At 44.6% G+C, this 19,046-nt stretch overlaps 3 protein-coding genes across 3 annotated transcripts; 2 read left to right on the top strand and 1 right to left on the bottom strand.

The window, feature by feature from the left end:
• Positions 1-2,481: 2,481 nt before the first annotated feature.
• LOC125520369 (uncharacterized) lies at positions 2,482-6,545 on the top strand. Its single transcript, XM_087532524.1, has 7 exons — positions 2,482-2,741; positions 3,291-3,495; positions 3,757-3,958; positions 4,084-4,277; positions 4,632-4,785; positions 5,248-5,412; positions 5,788-6,545. The coding sequence occupies exons 1-7, from the start codon at positions 2,561-2,563 to the stop codon at positions 6,232-6,234; spliced, it is 1,548 nt and encodes a 515-aa protein (XP_087388650.1). The 5' UTR covers positions 2,482-2,560; the 3' UTR covers positions 6,235-6,545.
• Positions 6,546-6,875: 330 nt separating this feature from the next.
• Positions 6,876-7,935, top strand: LOC147961765 (2-acetamido-2-deoxy-D-galactose-binding seed lectin 2-like). The gene has a single exon (XM_087532526.1). It carries the CDS (start codon positions 6,899-6,901, stop codon positions 7,787-7,789), a length of 891 nt encoding a protein of 296 aa, XP_087388652.1. The 5' UTR covers positions 6,876-6,898; the 3' UTR covers positions 7,790-7,935.
• A 1,106-nt stretch (positions 7,936-9,041) lies between these two features.
• On the bottom strand, positions 9,042-9,917 carry LOC125524271 (uncharacterized). The gene has a single exon (XM_048689349.2). It carries the CDS (start codon positions 9,670-9,672, stop codon positions 9,208-9,210), a length of 465 nt encoding a protein of 154 aa, XP_048545306.1. The 5' UTR covers positions 9,673-9,917; the 3' UTR covers positions 9,042-9,207.
• Positions 9,918-19,046: the final 9,129 nt, after the last annotated feature.

Genomic DNA, 19,046 nt, shown 5'->3' with positions numbered 1-19,046 from the left:
GCCTGAGAAACCTGCTTCTCCCGCACCTCTCGGGCGCTCACCCCCGAGAAAACTGTCACTTCTTCACGTCTACCACATGATTTCTTCTCAGGACAAAGTTACCATGATATTTGTATGCAAGTTATCAGGCATGTGTTGCATAACTTACCGTGCTATTTACATAGAACATATCAGGTACTATGCTTCAACAACTACATCCTTTCAAAGTTACCACTGTGTTTTGTACACAAGTTATAAGGTCTTCGATGTGTAAAATACCGTGGTATTTACACATAAGTTATCAGGGTATATGTACATCAACCTCCCCCCGGTCAAAGTTACCATGGGGGATTGTACATGAGTTACCGGGTCTACAGTTCGTATATTATCATGGTACTTGCACCTAAAAATCTGGGTGTGTTTCGGTAGCTTTTTTCATAGGTCAAAAATTGCCATGATGTTTTTGCGTAACTTATCACGCCTATAGCACGTGTGCCCCTCATGACACTAAACATTATGTGACTTTCCCGTGGCACGCCATGTATTGTGTTCATCCAAGAGGCCCACGCGCGAGGCGAGTGTATGTTTTTAACAACTTATATATTTTCCTTTGGTAAAAAAGTTACCATCATGTTTATACTGCAAGTTATCGGTTATGCGGTGCTTATATTATCATGTTATTTACACAAAAATTATTGGGGATATTTTGAACAACTTTTTCCCGGGGCAAAAAGTTATCATGGTGATTCTAGGTAACCTATCAAGCCCGTAGTGCTTAAAATATCATGTTATTTACACAAAATTTATCAGGGATATGTTTCAGCAACAAATTCCTCCCTCCCCCCCCCTCCCCCTCCACGGGTCAAAAACTTATCATGGTGTTTACTTATCGCAGTGCATATGTTTTCATACTATTTACACATAAAAATGTCAGGGGAGGGAGGTATACTACCGTGCTAATTACACAGAAGATACCGGAGTATCTTTTCAAAAAAAAAAATCCCTACGGTCAAAGTTACCATGGTGCTTCTACCTTGGTTATCAGATGTGCGCTGCGTATATTACCATCTATTTACACATAAATTATCAGGTATCTTTTCACATTTGTTTTCCCCAATGGTTAAAGTTACCACGGTGTTTGTATCTAAATTATCAGGTCTATGGCGTGAATGTTATCGTGCTATTTACAGAAATTACCGGGGGGCGAGTTCAACAAATTTATTCCCAATGATCAAAGTTATCACGATGCTTGAAACAAAAAGTTTTTCAGTGCTAACATATTAAAGGCAAAAACATGTCAAAAACAATATTTCCCTTAGAATGTTCAACAATGAGTGTCATAGATGAGGTGGTTGCCTCCTTTGTTAATTACTTGTAGACCAGAGATCAAATCCTAGTCTAAGCATTATTTTTGTTGAAAATCGAGAAGGCATCTGGGGCCATAAATGACGATTACAAAAATTAGGAAGGCACGAACGGGTATGCCCGGGAAAGGAAAGAAATCGGAGGAGGACGTGAGAGAAAGGAAAAAAATCGAGAGGTCGTGCGGAAAAGGAAGGAAATCGGAAAAGAATTGATAGCGTTGGATGCGTGTGGCAGTTTCGTAATCTGCCACACAGTTGTCATATACATATTTCGTAAAAACAAAGAAAACTGACATATAACAAAGGAAAATGAACGAAGCAAAACCAATGAAGAACAGGGAAACCAAATTATAACGACGAAAAAAGAAAATCAAAGAAAAACGGTGAAGAATGAAAAACACAGAAAAAAAACAACCCAAACAGTGAAAATACGACAAAAAAGAAAACCCACGCAAAAAAAATCTGCCCAAAACAATTAAGAACCGGACAAAGAAAACAAAGAAAAGAACGCACAAACTGCTACAATAGTGGGCCGGCCAAGTCGTGTTGCGCCCGAGGCGAGCGAAACATACATTCCACATAAGTGAGATATAGCTCCCACAAGGGAAAAATCAACAATCCGAAAGATGCGTTATTTGCCGCGAGAATATGCTCGGGCTTAGAAGAACCTTCAGCGTTTCCTCAAAAAGAAAAAAAAGAACCTGTCACTTTCAGAAATGAAAGAGTGGGAGGAAGAAACGAGATGCACAGGGCAGGCATCTTTGGCTTTACTTTTTTGTTTTTGCTTGAGGAGAAAGACATCCTTAAAAAAAAGTATTACCTGCGTCTCAAATTACTGCCGTGTTTAGATACGACGTGTCTAGACAAATGTAAAACAAGTAATTCGGAACAGATGGAGTAGATCTTGATTGAAATTTGCCGACTCGAAGGCTGAAGGAAGAAATCTAGTCACAAACTACTACTCAGAAAGATCTTAAAAATGGCTTATAATTTTCTATCTCAAGAAAAATGGCGCAATTTGATCAAATTTGAAGAAAACGATTTTTTCAATAAATTCAAACAAACTTTACAGCGTCTGAGTCGAGACAAAAAATTACAGGGCCGTACAACCATAGCAGGATGACTTGGCCCCCTTGGATTATCTCCAGGCCCCACTCCCCACTGGGCAGCTCCGTTCACACCGCGCGCTGCCGCCGCACAGAGAGAGCGCGCGCGCCATGGCTCCTCCGCCTCGTCGCCGCCGGCACCTCCTCCTGCCCGCGCTCCTCCTCGCCGTCTCCGCGCTGTGGGGAGCTCCGCCGGCCGCGGGCGCCGCGGAGTCTTGCAAGGCGTGGCTGGTGCAGTCCATCCCCACCGACATGCCCCACCTCCGCCGCGTCCCGGGGGTCCTCGCCACAGGTACCCACCGGCTCCCCCTCCCCACCTCCCCCCCCTCTAGTCGGCGCGGCTGTTCTCGCCGTCGATCCATGCGGTTTGGCTCCTGGGGCTTCGTTCCTCGATTACCACCCCATTCCTCATCGATGTGTAGGATAAGGCGTTTCGAAAGGTGTAAAAATGTCTGGGTTCTCTAAGACGGCATTTTGTTTCAGCTTGCTGTGAATGCAAATGCGTTCTGAGTTAATAGGACGCACATTCCATGGATGGGTTCGCCTGTCCGGTCAATTGGCCGTGCCCATTGCAATTTCTGTTTGCAGGTGCACGTAGGATTCAGTCATTGATGTATGAGTGGTGGTGTTTGGTTTCAGCATAGCTCAGCGCTTCTCGCCGCGCGGTACTACAAGTGTTGTTGACAACATGTGTGATTTTAATTAAAATTGCTCCTTGTCTGACTTCACGCGAAAAAAAGTTGTGGACGAATGGAATGGACTTTATCTGTTTATGTTAGTTGCCTGAATTGATAGTTTGATACAGAACTAGCTGACTTTTGTTATTGCTGCTGATCCGCAGCGGACGTGCTCCAGTGGCTATCGGGGAACACGACAGAGAGCCTTGACATCCTCGCGCAATACTGGCAGTTCATAGCACACCCGAAGAACCCGAAATCAGGAGAGTACGGGTTCTCCGAGAGCGACATGGCGAAGTTTGGGGCTGAGGAGGGGCGCCGGGTTTACAACGCACTTGAGAAAGCTGCAGATCGCAAGGTCCAAATCAGGCAAGGGTTGATGTCAAATTTTCAAGTGCTAGTTGTTAGTACCATTACAGTGATTTCCGTGCAATAGGAAGTTAGTTGTCCTGATTATGTTAGTGAGAAGCAACATAGGTGCATGCCCGTGATAATGCTGGTTTTGGCACTGTGCAGTTAACTGCCATGGAAGCATTCAAGCGAAAGGAGTTAAAGAACGATGAGAAGGAAACTTAGTATGTGTGCGCACAAGTCTAATTCATTTTGTTAACGACTGTATCATCTTTGCAGGATCGCGCAGCACGCTGGATTTGCTCCTGATTTCGACCAAGAGAGTGCTAACCTCGCTGCAGGAAGGCCAAACGTTCAGAATGTAACTGTACTTTTTGAGGATTGGTGGGGATCCGGCGTTCTGCATGCAAAAGTCTGGATATCTGACAAAAAGGATGTGTATATTGGCTCTGCAAACAATGATTGGAAGTCCCTTACCCAGGTATACTGGAAAGTAAACTAGCGGTACAGTGTTACTGCATTTACATTGTAGTTTGAAGAAAAATGCCGAAAAAACAAGTTTGTTAAGTTGAATCTGTTTGATAGTACTTTGACTTCTTATTGCAGGTGAAGGAGCTGGGGATTTATTTCGTTGGTTGTCCACAGATAGCAAAAACTGTTGAGGTGTATTTTCAAAATCTTTGGACACTTTCAACACTCAATTCAACCACTTACACCAAAATTGCCTGGGATAAGAAGTGGCAGACTTTTAGAAAGGTGCCATGTTGGTCACATTTCCTACAACCTGAACAAAGATGCAGGTTTGTAGCCTTATTGGTAATTGATAATCAGTTACTACCCAGTACAAAAATAAACTATCTCCTACCTACATGACATCATATTATCCATAACTTCCTGGCAGTTGTACTTTGTATGTTGTGTCCTTGTGCTAACATTTTTGTCAAACTGCTGACAGCATTTAGCTGTGTTCCTTTTATGTTCACCATCGATGTAATGTGCATACTGTTGCTTGATGTTAAATGGATACAATATTTACTGTTTTTTACTTGAAGGCATGTTATGGTTTCATAAATTTCCTAAACATTATTAGTAGGCATAAGTACTCTAATTCTTCTGTCAGTTTCCCTGGGTTGAATAATTCTAATATGCACCAGGTCACCTCTGCCACTTTCTGTCGATGTCCCGTATGTCGACGGCTATCCATCCCTTGCCAATCCTGAACTGCTTGATGTTTTAATTGAAACCCCTGGGCTCAAGAGATCCAGTAAAGAACACCACTTGAGCTATCTTTCGTTTGCTCCACCTGAGGTAATGCCTCATATTGTGTTCTTTCTGAAGAAAAAGGGAATAGATTTCATTTTTTGTATCAAGCAAGGGAATATCGGAAGTAGTATCATGACACTAACCCATACAATTTTCAGTCACTTGGTACTGTAGTAACATAGCCTCTAGCACACAGCCACACACTTGAATTTCTAAAGCACATACCATTTAAAAAATTTGTTTTCTGGGTTGCCTGGCTGCCTCACATAGTCTGCCTTAGCCCTTAAGGAAGAAAAGGAGAATGTCTGCTACAACAGTTGGCAAGTCTGTAAAATATTTATTTCAAGCTCTATGATTCTTGGCGTTAACGATCGATTTCCAGTTACGCGTCATTTTATCATACTATGTGAAATTAAAACATGCGGATCACTTTTCCAAGGAATAATCTTCTAAATTGTAACACATGTTCTGAATCTGATGCTGATTCAAGTTGTTCATGTTTTCCAGCTGTCGTTTGATAAGTTCCAGGCAGATGAACAAGGTTGGGTCGACACCATCAAATCTGTCAATTCTGGGGGAATGGTGAGGATAAGTACTATGGACTGGCTTGGACAATCGCAGTATGCTTCTGAAACTGTGTTCTGGCCATCTTTGTCGTCAGCGATATCAGAGGTATTTAAGTTGCATTTGTTATGCCAATTATGCAGGCAATACAGAGTCTCATGTAGTTTCAGTAAAATTGGGATACTTGGATATAATCATACCTTTTTTGCAAGGTGACATCTAATATACAGTATCAAATTTGTAGATCAACCGAAATAATTTGGCACTATCATGACTACATGAGCACTGTAATCAGTACTATCCAGTTGGCTATTTGCCAAAGCTTCAACACCAGAACTTTGTGGAATTGTACCTTACATGACTCTAGTTAAGCAGCCTGGTGACATTTTATTTTCAAAAAAATAATATCTCCTGGACAGTTTATCTCTGTACTTATCAATGCTGAATTCATCTACTAACTGAATATAACCTGATCATTGATAGGTAATATTCTCCAAGAATGCAACAGTTAGGCTGCTCGTAGCCTACTGGACACACTTCATCCCAAGCACTGAAAAGTACTTGAAGAGCCTCCTGTACTCAAACATCCTCTGCGCATCTTCGAAATACAACCACTGCAGTGGCAAGGTCGAGGTCAAGTACTACTTGGTTCCCGGGTACAACGAAACCGGACCTGCCTTGGCTCAGGGCGCCGCGACAGGGAACCGTTATCCCGACTTCACCCGGGTGAACCACGGCAAGTATGTCGTCAGCGATGTGAGGGCAAACATCGGCACCAGCAACCTCATCTGGGACTACTTCTACACGACGGCTGGAGTGAGCTTCGGAACGTACGACCCCTCCATCGTCTCGCAGCTGCAGGACGTCTTCGATGCGGATTGGGATTCTCCCTACACTATGCCGGTTAAACCTCTGGAGGCGTCCAGGTGATCAGATCAGTTCACTCATTTTTCTCCACCTGTTGCCAGGAAAGAACATCGGGCCTTGTCTTTCTGCAGACCTGATGCAGGCAACGACTTAACCAAAAAAGCGATGCGGTCGTTTTCTTTGCTTAGTCAGGTAATCATATTTCTCTTATTAGTTTGCTTAGTAGTACATTGTAATGCCTTGTAACTGTCGTCCCATAGCAAGTTGTGGCTGTGACCTAGAGTACTAGTTGTATGTTAGCTGTGAGCTTCACATATGTTGGTTGTGAACTTGACATGTGTTGCTTCTGAATGAATGGCTGTGAACTTCTTCAACCTGCTTGTCCTCTTATATTCGGTATATAACAAGGAAAAACAACTTGATGAGTAAATAAAAAAACATAAGAAGAAGAAAAAAGTCAAGTGTGTCAACTGCTTTGTTGAACGACCACTAGCTATATGATAGTACGATGGTGACTTGATCCCGTGTAATCTAATGGCCTTAACCAGAAAATTTCAACGACAACACCATCAATCAATCCGTGGGCTCTCTAGTTCCTTTCGTGTGCACTATTTATGCTCTAAATTTGACCATGACAACTAACTACTCTCCCACTAAATCCCATTCCCTATTTCATGATGCTCCTCATGGTTCCTCCTTCCCAGGCACCACGGCCAAGCCATCAGCCATGGCCTCCGGCCGTCGTCCGACCACCGCCCTAGTCCTGACGTCGTTGCTATGCCTCTACCACGCGCCAAGCTGTGTCCTTTCGCTCTCCTTCACCCTCGACTTCTCCGACCCCACCGCCGGCTCGTCGATTGTCGTCTCCGGCGACGCACTCGTGAGTCCACCGGCGCTCCAGCTGACGAAAAACAGCTGGGCATCGTACCGGTACAAGGTGCCGCTATGGAACGGCGCCACCGGCGAGATGGCTAGCTTCGCCACCGCATTCTCCTTCCGGATCGCCCCAGACAAGGACAGCCCGCCGCAGCAGCCAGGCAATAGGATGACCTTCTTCCTCGGCCATCTCCCTTCCGTGGACTTCCCGCGCAGCAGCAGCAGCGCCGGCGGCGGCCCGGCCGTCGTGACGGTAGAGTTTGACGCTTTCCCCAACCATGTCGGCATCGACATCAGCTCCGCCAACTCCACGGCGTCCGCGCACACGACGGCGACATGGCCGGGCAAGAACCTCACGACGTCCAGTGTCATGGAGGCCACCGTGAAATACCACAACGACTCCAGGATGCTGGCTGTTGCTCTCCTCATCGACGGTGCCCTGTACCAGGTCAGTGCCACCGTTGATCTGCGCCGAAATCTGCCGGAGGAGGTGGCGATCGGCTTCTCCGCCGGAATGCACCGGATACTGTTGTGGTCGTTCGGTTCCACCCTGCCGGAGTCCAAGCAGGAGGCATCTCCTCAGCTTGCTGAACCTCCTCTCCCAGCCAGCAGCTACGACCACAAGAAGATAGCATTGGTCCTACTATTCCTAGGAACGATCACGACGAGGTGTGTCCGAATTGGATTTCAGTTTCGATTCAAGACATCATCGGGTCGTGCTACCTTAGCTGTCCTAGCCTAGTACTCCCTCCGTTCCAAAATAGATGACCCAACTTTGTACTAACTTTATAGTACAAAGTTGGGTCATGTATTTTGGAACGGAAGGAGTATTTTACATGCATATAAAGAATTGTGTGGAAAGAACTCAGTCGATTGAAACTTGACAAAGTCTTAGTAAAGTGACATTAGCGTAGTTGTGTTGCTACATGCACGACTGGATTCTGCAAACGGCAACAATAAATGTTGCGGCAGTACTGCAAGCACGTCAACTGACCCTGCAACAATTGTGACTACATGTTGCAATCGTCAATGGCGGATGTTGCGACCGATGAGACGATGTGCTATGAATGATGAGGGATGGAGCAGATAGAGGAGTGGCTGGTGGCAATGGATTTCACGGTGAAGGCAGCCGCCACACTCGACGTAGGTCTAATGGTCGGAAGCAACCATAAAGAGGGTTATGTCGCGGCTGCAAGAGCGCATGTTGCAAAGATTGTCCAGGCTGGTGTGCGGCAACATCAGCAACCTTTGCAACTTCGTTGATGTTGTGAGCGCAGCTTTGCAACATGGTTGTTGTTGCAGCGGATGGAGATGGATGGATGGCTCTGATTTACCTCATTCAACGATGGACGAGGCGCTAGATAGCTGGGAGGTATTAGACGGTCGACGCATAGCGCTCGCCATATTTAAAGTCACGTCACCCTCGAAATACCGACTTGTGTGGATCAAGGGTTGTGATATCATAAGCACTAATCATTGATATGAACTTGGGAGGATGATAATTGAATAGTTTGTGAGCACTTAGGGAGGTACCCCTCAGTATTAAAATATAAGATGTTTTTTAACACCGTTGTTTTATATTTTGATATACATGGAGTATATTTATCCATGAGTAGTACTTCGTATTAATAAAAATGCATATTCGAGTAACAACATGCCTTCTTAGATCTAAATCGAGGTGCGTTCCAGAAATCCTCTACCCATATAGTGTAACAGCACATGACAAGCATTTCAAATGCCATCTTTGTGCAACACATGCTCAGCTTGCACGAGGCAGAGTGAGTTTCAGGAGAAGAAGAGAAGAGTTGCTGTGGAAGAAAACAGACGGAGGATGAAGCAAAACAAATGGCTGAAATTTTATACACTACAAAACTGAAAACAATTCGCCTAAAAGCATCCAGCAGTCGGTGCCAGTGTGGCGCTATCACTGAAAATGAAAGAGGCGTCCCTTCCATGGATATCCAAAGAGAAGAGGTGTTAATCATGGGCCACAATTTAGGTTAATTCCTGCTATGTTTTCTTATATTCACAATGAAAATAAGAATGTTCAAATTACAATCTCTGCTCCACAAAAAAGGGAGAGAAGCAGAGAGTCACATTTCACAAATTATTTACAGTGCTGCCTCCGCCATGGCAAGAATCGCCGCGGCCCTTGTGATTTCAGAAGTCGGCGAACCAGTCGTCCGCGTCCTCGTCGTTGAGGTAGTGGCGGTAGCGGTCGAGGTCCTCGTCGGCGAGGCCGTAGCGGCGGCGCCAGTACTCGAGCGTCGCCTCCGCCTCCCGCATGTTGCTCATCAACGTCTGGTACGCCGCGTTGATCCGCTGGAAGTCGATGGCGTCGTCTTGCTGGCCGTCCCCGCCGCCCCGGCGCACGACGTCCGGGTGGTGCTGCAGCGCGAGGCGGTGGAAGGCCCTCTTGACATCGCCCCTGGTGGCCCCCGGCGCCAGCCTCAGCGTCCGGTAGTGGTCATCCTCCAGCGCCCCGCCCGTATGCCTCGCCGGCGCCGCCCCGCGCGCGCCCCCGCATCTCACCGACGACGACGACGCCGTCCCACACCGCCGCGCCGGCGCCACTGACGCCGACGGGACGCGCAGGTTGAGCACCACTCCTCCTCCGGCAGCCATGGCTGATGCCTGATGGCTGTACCCACACGCGCCAAGAGATCACGAGAAGGTGAAATGAATGGATCGGAACGAGTGGGGATGGAGCTGTGGGATCTTTGGATCTCCCGATGCGTTCGCGCTGTTGACCGCGTGGTGGAGCTGGAATGGTTGGTGCTTGGAATGGATGAGGCTGCCGCGTGGTGGCGCGTGGGATTTATAGGATGGAGGAGGAGGCGGTTGGCTCGCCGGAAGGAGCGGCGCGTCTGGGACACGGTTGTCTTGTCTTGCCGGAGTTTCCCACGTTGCCATTGCTCGCACGTTTTGTCACGGACGAAACTTGACGACGGGGAGACACCGCGGCGTCACTATCCGTTCCGTTTTTCCATCCCGTTTTGACTGGATTGAGATACCCCGTAGGAAGGGAGCTGTTTTTGGCTGTTCTGGGGAAAAAGAAAAGAAAGCTTTCATGTGAAGTTTTTGAAGTGAAAGATGTGTATTTAAGTTCAGTTTGTCTAATTCACATCTAGATTTTTTTAAGGATATCATATCTAAGCTCTCACAAATATATAATGCAGCAACAAGAAAAAAAAACTAGAACAAAAAAACTAAACCACAAACAGAGTTGTCACATTTCGATGTGTCCTAGACAGACCCATTTAAGTTTTCAGCACTCAACAATTGACCAAGTAGTACATGCTATTACAAACGACATGGAGTTTCTCCGTTCCCGCCTTCCGGTTGCTTGTGCACCTCAAATAATACAATTCAAAAAAAGTAAACAAAATCTCAAAATTCTAATTTTTTTACAACACACATGTCGGAGTGTTCTACTACTTGCCATGCAAAATTTTGTGAAGAAATAGCATTGGATGTGCTCAGCGCCAAAAAAACAAAAACAAAATGGGTACTCTAAAAAAGCTCTTTTTTGAAGCGTTTTTGGCTGCTAGTTTTTTTTCCTACCCAAAGCGTCAAGAACGTGATCACTTCATGAAAATTAAAATGTCAGGGAGAAGAACTCCCGGAGAACACTCAAGAATGTTTGTAAAAAAATAAAATCAGATTTTAAAATAGTTTCAGGATTTACTGTTCACCCGGCTGCATTTGCACCCGGGAGCATAATGGTACTTTCGATATTACAAACCTCAACTCCAAAACTAGATGATTTACTTCTTTATTCTGTAAAACCGGATAAATACAACTCTCCCCCGTCTGGTGCATCAGAACTTCTTGTGCATATGGATCTGATTTTTTTTCATGAGTTCCAAAATTTTAAAATATATGAAATATAGAAAAAAAATCAATATATGATTTAAAAAGTTCAAGTCAAAATTAAAATATAACTTTTTTTGAGACAACTGAAAATAAAAATGAAAAATTGGCATCAATGCTGATGATGGGCCAAATACAAAGCCCAACTTAGACTGGATACTATGTATTGCCAAATATTTATCTTTTTATCATCGTGTCTTATGAATTTTCATTTGATTTTTTGCCACATGCTAGATACAAGTGTTACCTATGGGACTGTTTTCCTTTTTGAATTTTCCAGAACTTTAAAGGTTCAAATTGACGTCATGATGGCTACATTATTTCCACACCAATTAAGAAAGATGGAAAAGCAAAGGTCAGATTTTTGAAGTCCAAAGAAAATGTACTTCCTTTTGTTTTTTGTAAATATTAAAAATGTAATAATTTTTTTAAAATATGGGAAAGATAAACATCTGACCAAAATAATCGATTCCAATTATGTGAGAAGTTCTAGGAAACCCCCAAAAGATCTCTCAAATCATGAAGTGAGAATTATGTATATAAAAATGTTGGTGATGTTGATTAACTTGATTTAAAGAAAACAACAACAAAATGATGTCTCTCTCAAATATCATGACATTTCCGTACTTTTTTTATGTCTTACCTGTTTGGTTGATATATATATTTTTAAAAATGCATGGTTTTTTTTGGGCGGGGGGGGGGGGGGGGGGGCTACTGCATATCATTCTTAATAGATTTAAATTGTTTTATTGGACATACCACCATATCTGATATGTATCCAAGTATCCACTCAACGTAGCTCACAACACAGTTACCTAAAATGTACACATGATTAGGAAAATCATTGATCCATGAGCAGAACACACCTACTTGTGATTTACTGAATTGCTTTGAAACCCTCATAACTAAACTCTCCACCCCCTGCCCACCCACCCCTTGAATTCAACTGCATGGGTTCCGTCTCCTAATTTCCATCCAATCAAGCAATTCCACCAAAGCTCACCCGTTGATCCCGTATAGAGCAGTACATAGGTGTAGCGGGATTGCTCCAAACACACCGGATGCACACATAATACAATAGCTACCTACTCCCTCTGTTTTGAATTACTTGTTTTGGATTTGTCTAGATACGGAGGTATGTGCTAGATACCTCCGTATCTAGACAAATCCAAGACAAGTAATTCTAGATACCTCCGTATGTAGACAAATCCAAGACAAGTAATTCGGAACGGAGGGAGTACATTACTGTCCCCTCGAGCCGAATTTGTATTCAGTAGGGAGGAACTACGTGAAGCATGATATTTTGGTTACCTCATGTAGTCATGTGCACCGCTGGTGCCCACCTGCGCCACAGTTGGGGCAATGTGGTTCCTTCCCTCGGCTTCTTCGGCGTGTCACCTCTGTCCGGGCACGTCGTCGTGCTCTTGTGTCCAGCTTCACTACAAATGCTGCAAAACCGGGTGGCTTGTCCCTGCTACTGGTTGTCCTCCTACCTTCCACCGCTTCTCAGGAGCTGACAACCCAGTTAGGTTTCCAATGGGGGAAAGTTGTGATTCTACTGCCATATAGTTACACTTTCTATTCCTCACCATACATTTTTGCATCAAAGTTCATGCGGGCAAACTTCTATTTTTCGTTTCTCGCAAATAAAAAAACATTTGAACTTGGAACTTTGTAAATCAACATCACACAAGTACTACCATATGCAGAAATGCTTTTGATTTTTTTGGTGCAACAAACATATTTTAAATTGATGCAACTTATTCAAAATTTGTAATTTGACAATTTTGTGATTCACCAATGAAAGTGCGTTATATCGACTAGAGGGGGGAGGGGGTGAATAGGCAATTTTTATGAAATTCTTCACTGAGGAATTTGCAGGTGAGGAAATTCCTTAGCGAAGAACTACTAGCAGCGGAATAAGTACTCAAAAGTAAACACAACAGAATACAAGCATAGTCATCATGATGAAATGAAGACAGGCACAGAGTACAGGAAGCGTAATCACAGGATAACACAGGATGAAGACAAACAGACTGAAGAAATTGAACTGAGGAAATTGAGAAAGTCTTCAGTCAAAGTCTTCAGACACAGATATGAACAAACATATAACACAGTTATGAGGAAATGAAAGAGTTGAGGAAATAGAACCAGTAAGCTCGGTGAAGACAATGATTTGGTAGACCAGTTCCAACTGCTGTCTCAGTTATACGTCTGGTTGGAGCGGCTGAGTATTTAAACTCGAGGACACACAGTCCCGCACACCCAGTCAAGGACACTTAGTCCAAGACACCCAGTCCTCACCGTATTCTCCTTGAACTAAGGTCACAGAGACCTCATCCAATCACTCGTGGTAAGTCTTCAGGCGACTTCCAAACCTTCACAAACTTGGTCACTCGGCGATCCAGAATTCCTCTTGGATGCTCTAGACCATGACGCCTAACCGTCTGGAAGAAGCACAGTCTTCAAAGATAACAAGCGTCGGACCCACTCAGGATCAATCTCTTCAATGATGCTCAGTCACTTGGGGTTTGTAGGTGTTTGGGTTTTGGATTTTTGGTTTTTTTTTCACTTGATGATTTTCGCTCAAAGTCCTCGGAGGATGGGTTGCTCTCAAATGACAAGTGTCAGTTTCTCTCGGAGCAGCCAACCAGCTAGTGGTTGTAGGGGGCGGCTATTTATAACCTAGGGAGCAGCCCGACATGATAAGACATAAATGCCCTTCAATGATATGACCGTTAGGTGGATAGATATTTTGGGACAGCTGGCGCATAGCACAACAACAGCCGAAATTTTGAGTAGCAAAATCCTCAGGGCTATCATGTTCCTCACTGTGTAGGCAATCCGCACTGGCGAATTCCTAACTCCTCAGTCATGACAAATTCCTCAGAGATCAGAAGAACTTCGTCTCTGTCACTGAAGAAATTGACTGGACTGTATGAGATTTCCAATGGCTCCACTCGAAGGGATTGGTAGGTGTAGGATTTTGAATTGAGCATCACATGGAAATTTTTCCTTAGTATTTCCTCGACCCCCTTTAACAGTACGGTGTTTCCTATGACTCAAGAAAGAGAAAAACAAAACTATGAAAATGAAATTCTTCAAGCTTCATATTCCTCGCATGAATATCAAGTCTTCACGGACACACCAATTTCTTCACTTTCAAAGTCTTCATGAAAGTCTTCAGAAATACCAAAATCTTCAGTCGAAGATATTTATTTTTAGGGGTCGACTTTTCCTGTAAATATCAAACTCCTCATAGACTTATAGACATGTGTACACTCACACACGCATTAGTCCCTTAACCTGTAAGTCTTCAATACACCAAAATCACTAAGGGGCACTAGATGCACTTACAATCTCCCCCTTTTTGGTGATTGATGACAATATAGGTTAAGTTTTCAACGGGGATAAACATATAAAGTGTAACTACTGATATTGAGGAATTTGATTGCAAGATATAGAAGAACTCCCCCTGAAGATGTGCACAGTGAGGTATTTTCTTTTGAAGCAATGCACACTTGAAGAGTTGAATCATGTTGATCTCCCCCTATATCTTGCAATTCATACACGCATTTAATATATAATATGAAGAATTTGAAATGCATGATGAAATATGGTGCCTGATGAAATTCAGCATGCGTGCAATAATATCAACGAGGAATAAGCATGCAGAATAGTGCATCAAGAGTATCAGAGCACAGTGCATCAAAAGTATCAGAGCACCATCGGGTTTAAGATTACAACTCGATCCAATAAAGTTTCAGAAGAACGAGAGTTGTAACTTAGCAGATAAAAATGTTTTATATGAGCATTAAAAATAGACCCGCTTGAAGACTAACTCAAATTTCTCCGCCTTTGTCATCGAATGACCAAAAGGATCGAAACTGAGGACTAATGCCCCTGAAGATAATCAAGTTGATGAAGGAGCGCCAGCGTTGTTGGGGTCGTTGGTCGATGTAGGGCCTGCCGCAGTGTCGTCCACATCTTCATGTTCATCAGTGTCGCGCGATGAAGAATATGAGCTGGCCACCAGAGAAGGAACCTTGACTTTTTTGAATTTCTTCGGTGGAGGTGCAGACCAGTCAAAATCTTCATTAAGACCCATGTTCTTCAGATCTTCTTCACCATACAGATGTGACACGATTGCCTAGGTGCGACCGAAGACTTGATGGAGGTAGTAGTGGTTTTTCTTCACTGCATTGTGTGTGGCAGTCATGTTATGAAGAAGTGAACCAAACTGACGCTTAACTCATTTGTGATTTTGATCCACCTTCTGGTGAAGACTAAGCATAAGTTCACCGTCTGTCATCACGCGCGGAGCAGTGGCTTGAGGAGTGGACTTGGGAGCATTGGCAGAGTCATGTGTGGCAGAGTCATCATTGGTGGAATAAGATGCAGCTTTGCGAAACTGACCATCCAATGGATGAATGCCTTCATCAATTACAGCTGGTGCCTTGCCCTTTCCATCAACTGAGGAATATGTCTGCTTGAGGACTTCAATTGGGGGCAAGTAGCTGAGATGATTCTGGAAATCAGCTTTGTAGTTGAGTGAAGACCTGGTCCTGAGGAATCTCATGATTCAAGGTGCATAAGGCTTCAGCTCAAACGGAGACATTGCAACATTGGTCATAGTCCTCATGAAGAAATCGTGATAATTGACAGGAATGCCATGAACGATGTTGAATACCAGATTCTTCATGATGCCAACAATTTCCTCATCAGATGAGTCGTGGCCTTTGATAGGACTGATTGTCCTCGTAAGAATACGATAGACAGTTCTGGGCACGTACAACAATTCCTTCACGAGGAATTTGGTTCGTGGTGCCTGACCTGATTTCAAAGGCTTCATCAGCACTTGCATGTAATGATGTGTGAGCTCAGGTTCACTATAGATGCAGCGAGCTTCTTCAAGGGGAGGACTGAGTGGTAGAGCACGAAGCAATTCAGAGGCTGGTGTAGTGTAGGGAGTGTTTTCAGACATCCAGTCCAGCATCCATGAATTCACATCTTCAGTATTTCCAGTGATGTGCAGCGTTGCATAGAATTCAAGAATCAGTTCTTCATTCCAATCGCAGATGTCAGAGCAAAAATTGAGCAGTCCAGCGTCGTGAAGAACACTGAGGACTGGTGCGAAGCACGGTAGAGATTCCATATCCACATGAGGAATATGCTCATGGTAGAAAATCTTCTCCTTGTTGAACAACACTGAGAAATAGAAATTGGCTTGACTAGCAGTCCAGAAACGCCTCTTCCTAATGCGAGCAGAGTCATATGGGTTGTAATCTTCGAAGAATACGTGCTCGCCGAAGAAATCATCAGCCTTGAACTTTTGCTTGCGTGAGAATGGATCCTTTGGCTTCGGCAGAGGAGTGTCAGTGAGTTGCATCACGACCCCAGGAATCTCGATCGCAGGTTCTTCAGGCTGAGAAATTTCTGGTTCTTCCTCAGTGGCAGTCTGCGTTGTTGGTTGTTCAGCAGCAGCAGTTTCTTCAGCGCTAGTGGTTAGAATTTCCTCATGGACAGATGCAGTGGGATGAGTTTCTTCAGAGCCCATGTGAACAGTTTGTGTGGGGGACTGAGGAATTTGCTGTAGAGGGGTGAACATTGGAGAGTTTGGATGCTGACTTTCCCAGAATTCATCACTGATTACGGGTGTGGAGCAGCCAATGTCCACATCTTCATCTTCCATTTCTTCAACGCCAGCCTCTTTAGCTGTGAACTGAGGCATAGGCGAGGAGATGATAGGTGTTGAAGGGATCGCATCCACTTTAATTTCTTCATCCAACGGTTCAGACGAAGCAGTAGAAGGAGTTTCTTCATCAGATCCGCTGGGGATTACATATTCTTCATCAAAAGGAACAAGGTCCTTTGATGGCCTGGTTGAGATGGGAACAATATCAATCAGATGTGCAAATGAACTTGTCATAGGCTTCATTTTCTTTGGAGCTGAAGAATCTGAAGCAGCTAATGCTTTCCTTTTCTTCACTGTAGCACGCTCTGCAGTCTTGGTCTTCTTCACATCTGATGCAGATGGAAGGATTGGAGTTGAAGTTGGTGCAGGAGCAGCTGAGGAATCTGGTTGATTTTCTTCAGGCACAACTGATGCAGTTGCCCTGAGTTCTTCAGTTTCTTCGGGCACACCACTAGTGGGTGCCCTGGCAATTTCTTCAGTGGCTGGAATGCAGTCATCAGCCCTGGAACTCACATTTTCTTTAGCAGCCTGATTGTCATCAGCGGTGCTGGCATGTTCTTCAGTCGGCAGAGCAGATGCCTCAGCCTGAGGAATTTCCTATTGCGTTGGGGCAGCAACATTTGAAGTGAACTGTTCAGTTATCTTTACAAATCTAACCTTGGCTCCTTGCCAATCAGCATAGTAAGCTTTGAAGTCATCGCTGAGGGTTTTGATTTCAGATTGGATTTTTACAAGTTCATCAGTTGTCATAGTGACAACGTTGTTCTTCAGAAATTTCTCTTTCTTGTACTGGGCCTTCTTGATCTGCCTGGCCTGATCATATTTCCATTTCTCCTCTTGGATGAAATGAGTCAGCATGTGATTTTGACCAGGCGTGAGCTTGAAGTCAGGCATAGGAGTATTTGGGTCCTTGTGCCAGAGATCAATGTAGTCGAGGATCAGCTTGGGATCCAAAAGCAGTGGCATAGGTGTGCCTTTGGCTCTAGCGGCCCTAACTTGTCTGTCTTTGATGATTTCTGCAAGTTCATCATCATCAGCTTCATCTTCTTCAGGTGGCACTTGGAAAGTGACTTGCTTCTTTTGAGGACTTGGGCGTGGACCTCGTCCAGCAGTGGCCTTGGTCTTCAGCAGAGTGGGGCCAGATGAAGAATTTGGTGCAGCTGAGGAGCTTGCTGAGACACCAGAGGCAATGGAGATGCCTACAGTCCTTTGGCACGAGGCCAGATGCGCAGGTGCTAAGGACTTTGTCGGAACAGCTGAGCACTTTGGAGGAGGTGCTGAGGATTTTGAAGGAGCAGCTTGAGGGATTGGTCGTGAGGACCTTGAAGAGTCTGGCCGTGAGGGCGCAGCTGAGGAACTTGGCCGTGAGGGCACTGTTGGTGAAGCACTTGGCTTATGAGCAGGCTTCTTAGACATGGATTTCCTCGGCTTAACAGAGGCCTCAGCAGAGGCAGCAGCAGCCACAGCAGAGTCTTCATTAAATTTCCTCACTGCTTCTCTGGCTTGCTTAGCCAGCTTGGCTTGGCGCTTGGCCCATTCATTAGGATAGTCCTCACTGCGCTTGAGGCTGGTGGGATCAGCAATTTGGCCAGGTGCCAATGGAGCTCTTGGGCATGGAGGATTGAGTGCGAATTTCTTCATGTACTTAGGAGTGACATATCTGTACTCCCTCCATTCTCTTGCCCATCTCCTCTCTATCTTCTGAATGCGCACTTCGCGCTCATTCTTGGTTTCCTCAGTAGGTGTGCAGTACCCAACATATATGTCATCAGGGATTTCAAACGCTGTATTTACCTCAGGCCTCTTTCCTCCCTTCCGTGGCTTCTTATCGTCAGCCATTTTCTTCAGTTGAGGAATTTGAACAATTGAATTCTCTGAAGAAGTATGCAACTTTTCTTCGAGGAACGCTGCAAATGAGTTAAGTTGATGAGAACCTAGTGATTCAGCAGCTGACATGTGTACCTGTGAACAGAGTATAGTGGCGAGGAATTTGGAGAGGTCATATGCGTTCTCAGAAGGTTTTTCAAGAAAAACAAGTTTGAGGAATTTGACCAGATGAGTCTTGAAGATTTTCACTAAGCGTTCTTTGTCTTAGGTTCCAGAGTTGTATAGATCGAAGATCCACACAATTGAGGAATCTTGAAGAAAAATGATGCTTAGAGAAACGAATCAAGAACAGATGACTTTGTGAGGTGTTCAGTATGTGAAGATATGAAGAAAAACACTTTTGAAGATTTTGTAGATAATCATTCGAATCAACGAGGGCAGTAAAAGTAAATTTTATTTACCCTGGACGAAGAACACGACGAACTGAAGTGAGGAAATGTGAAGTTCGTCTATGCAGATCTTCCACGCCCTAACTTGGCGGAGGAAGACGGCTACGGCGGCGGCGGAGTGAAGATGTCCGCGGTCGGCGCGAGTACGTCGGTGA

The sequence above is a fragment of the Triticum urartu genome, chromosome 7A (assembly GCF_056163025.1).
Source record: "Triticum urartu cultivar PI428250 chromosome 7A, HENAU_Tu73, whole genome shotgun sequence".
Classification (NCBI taxonomy): Eukaryota; Viridiplantae; Streptophyta; class Magnoliopsida; order Poales; family Poaceae; genus Triticum; species Triticum urartu.
Note: the sequence above shows the minus strand (reverse complement) of the source record. Positions and strands in the feature narration are given on the sequence as shown.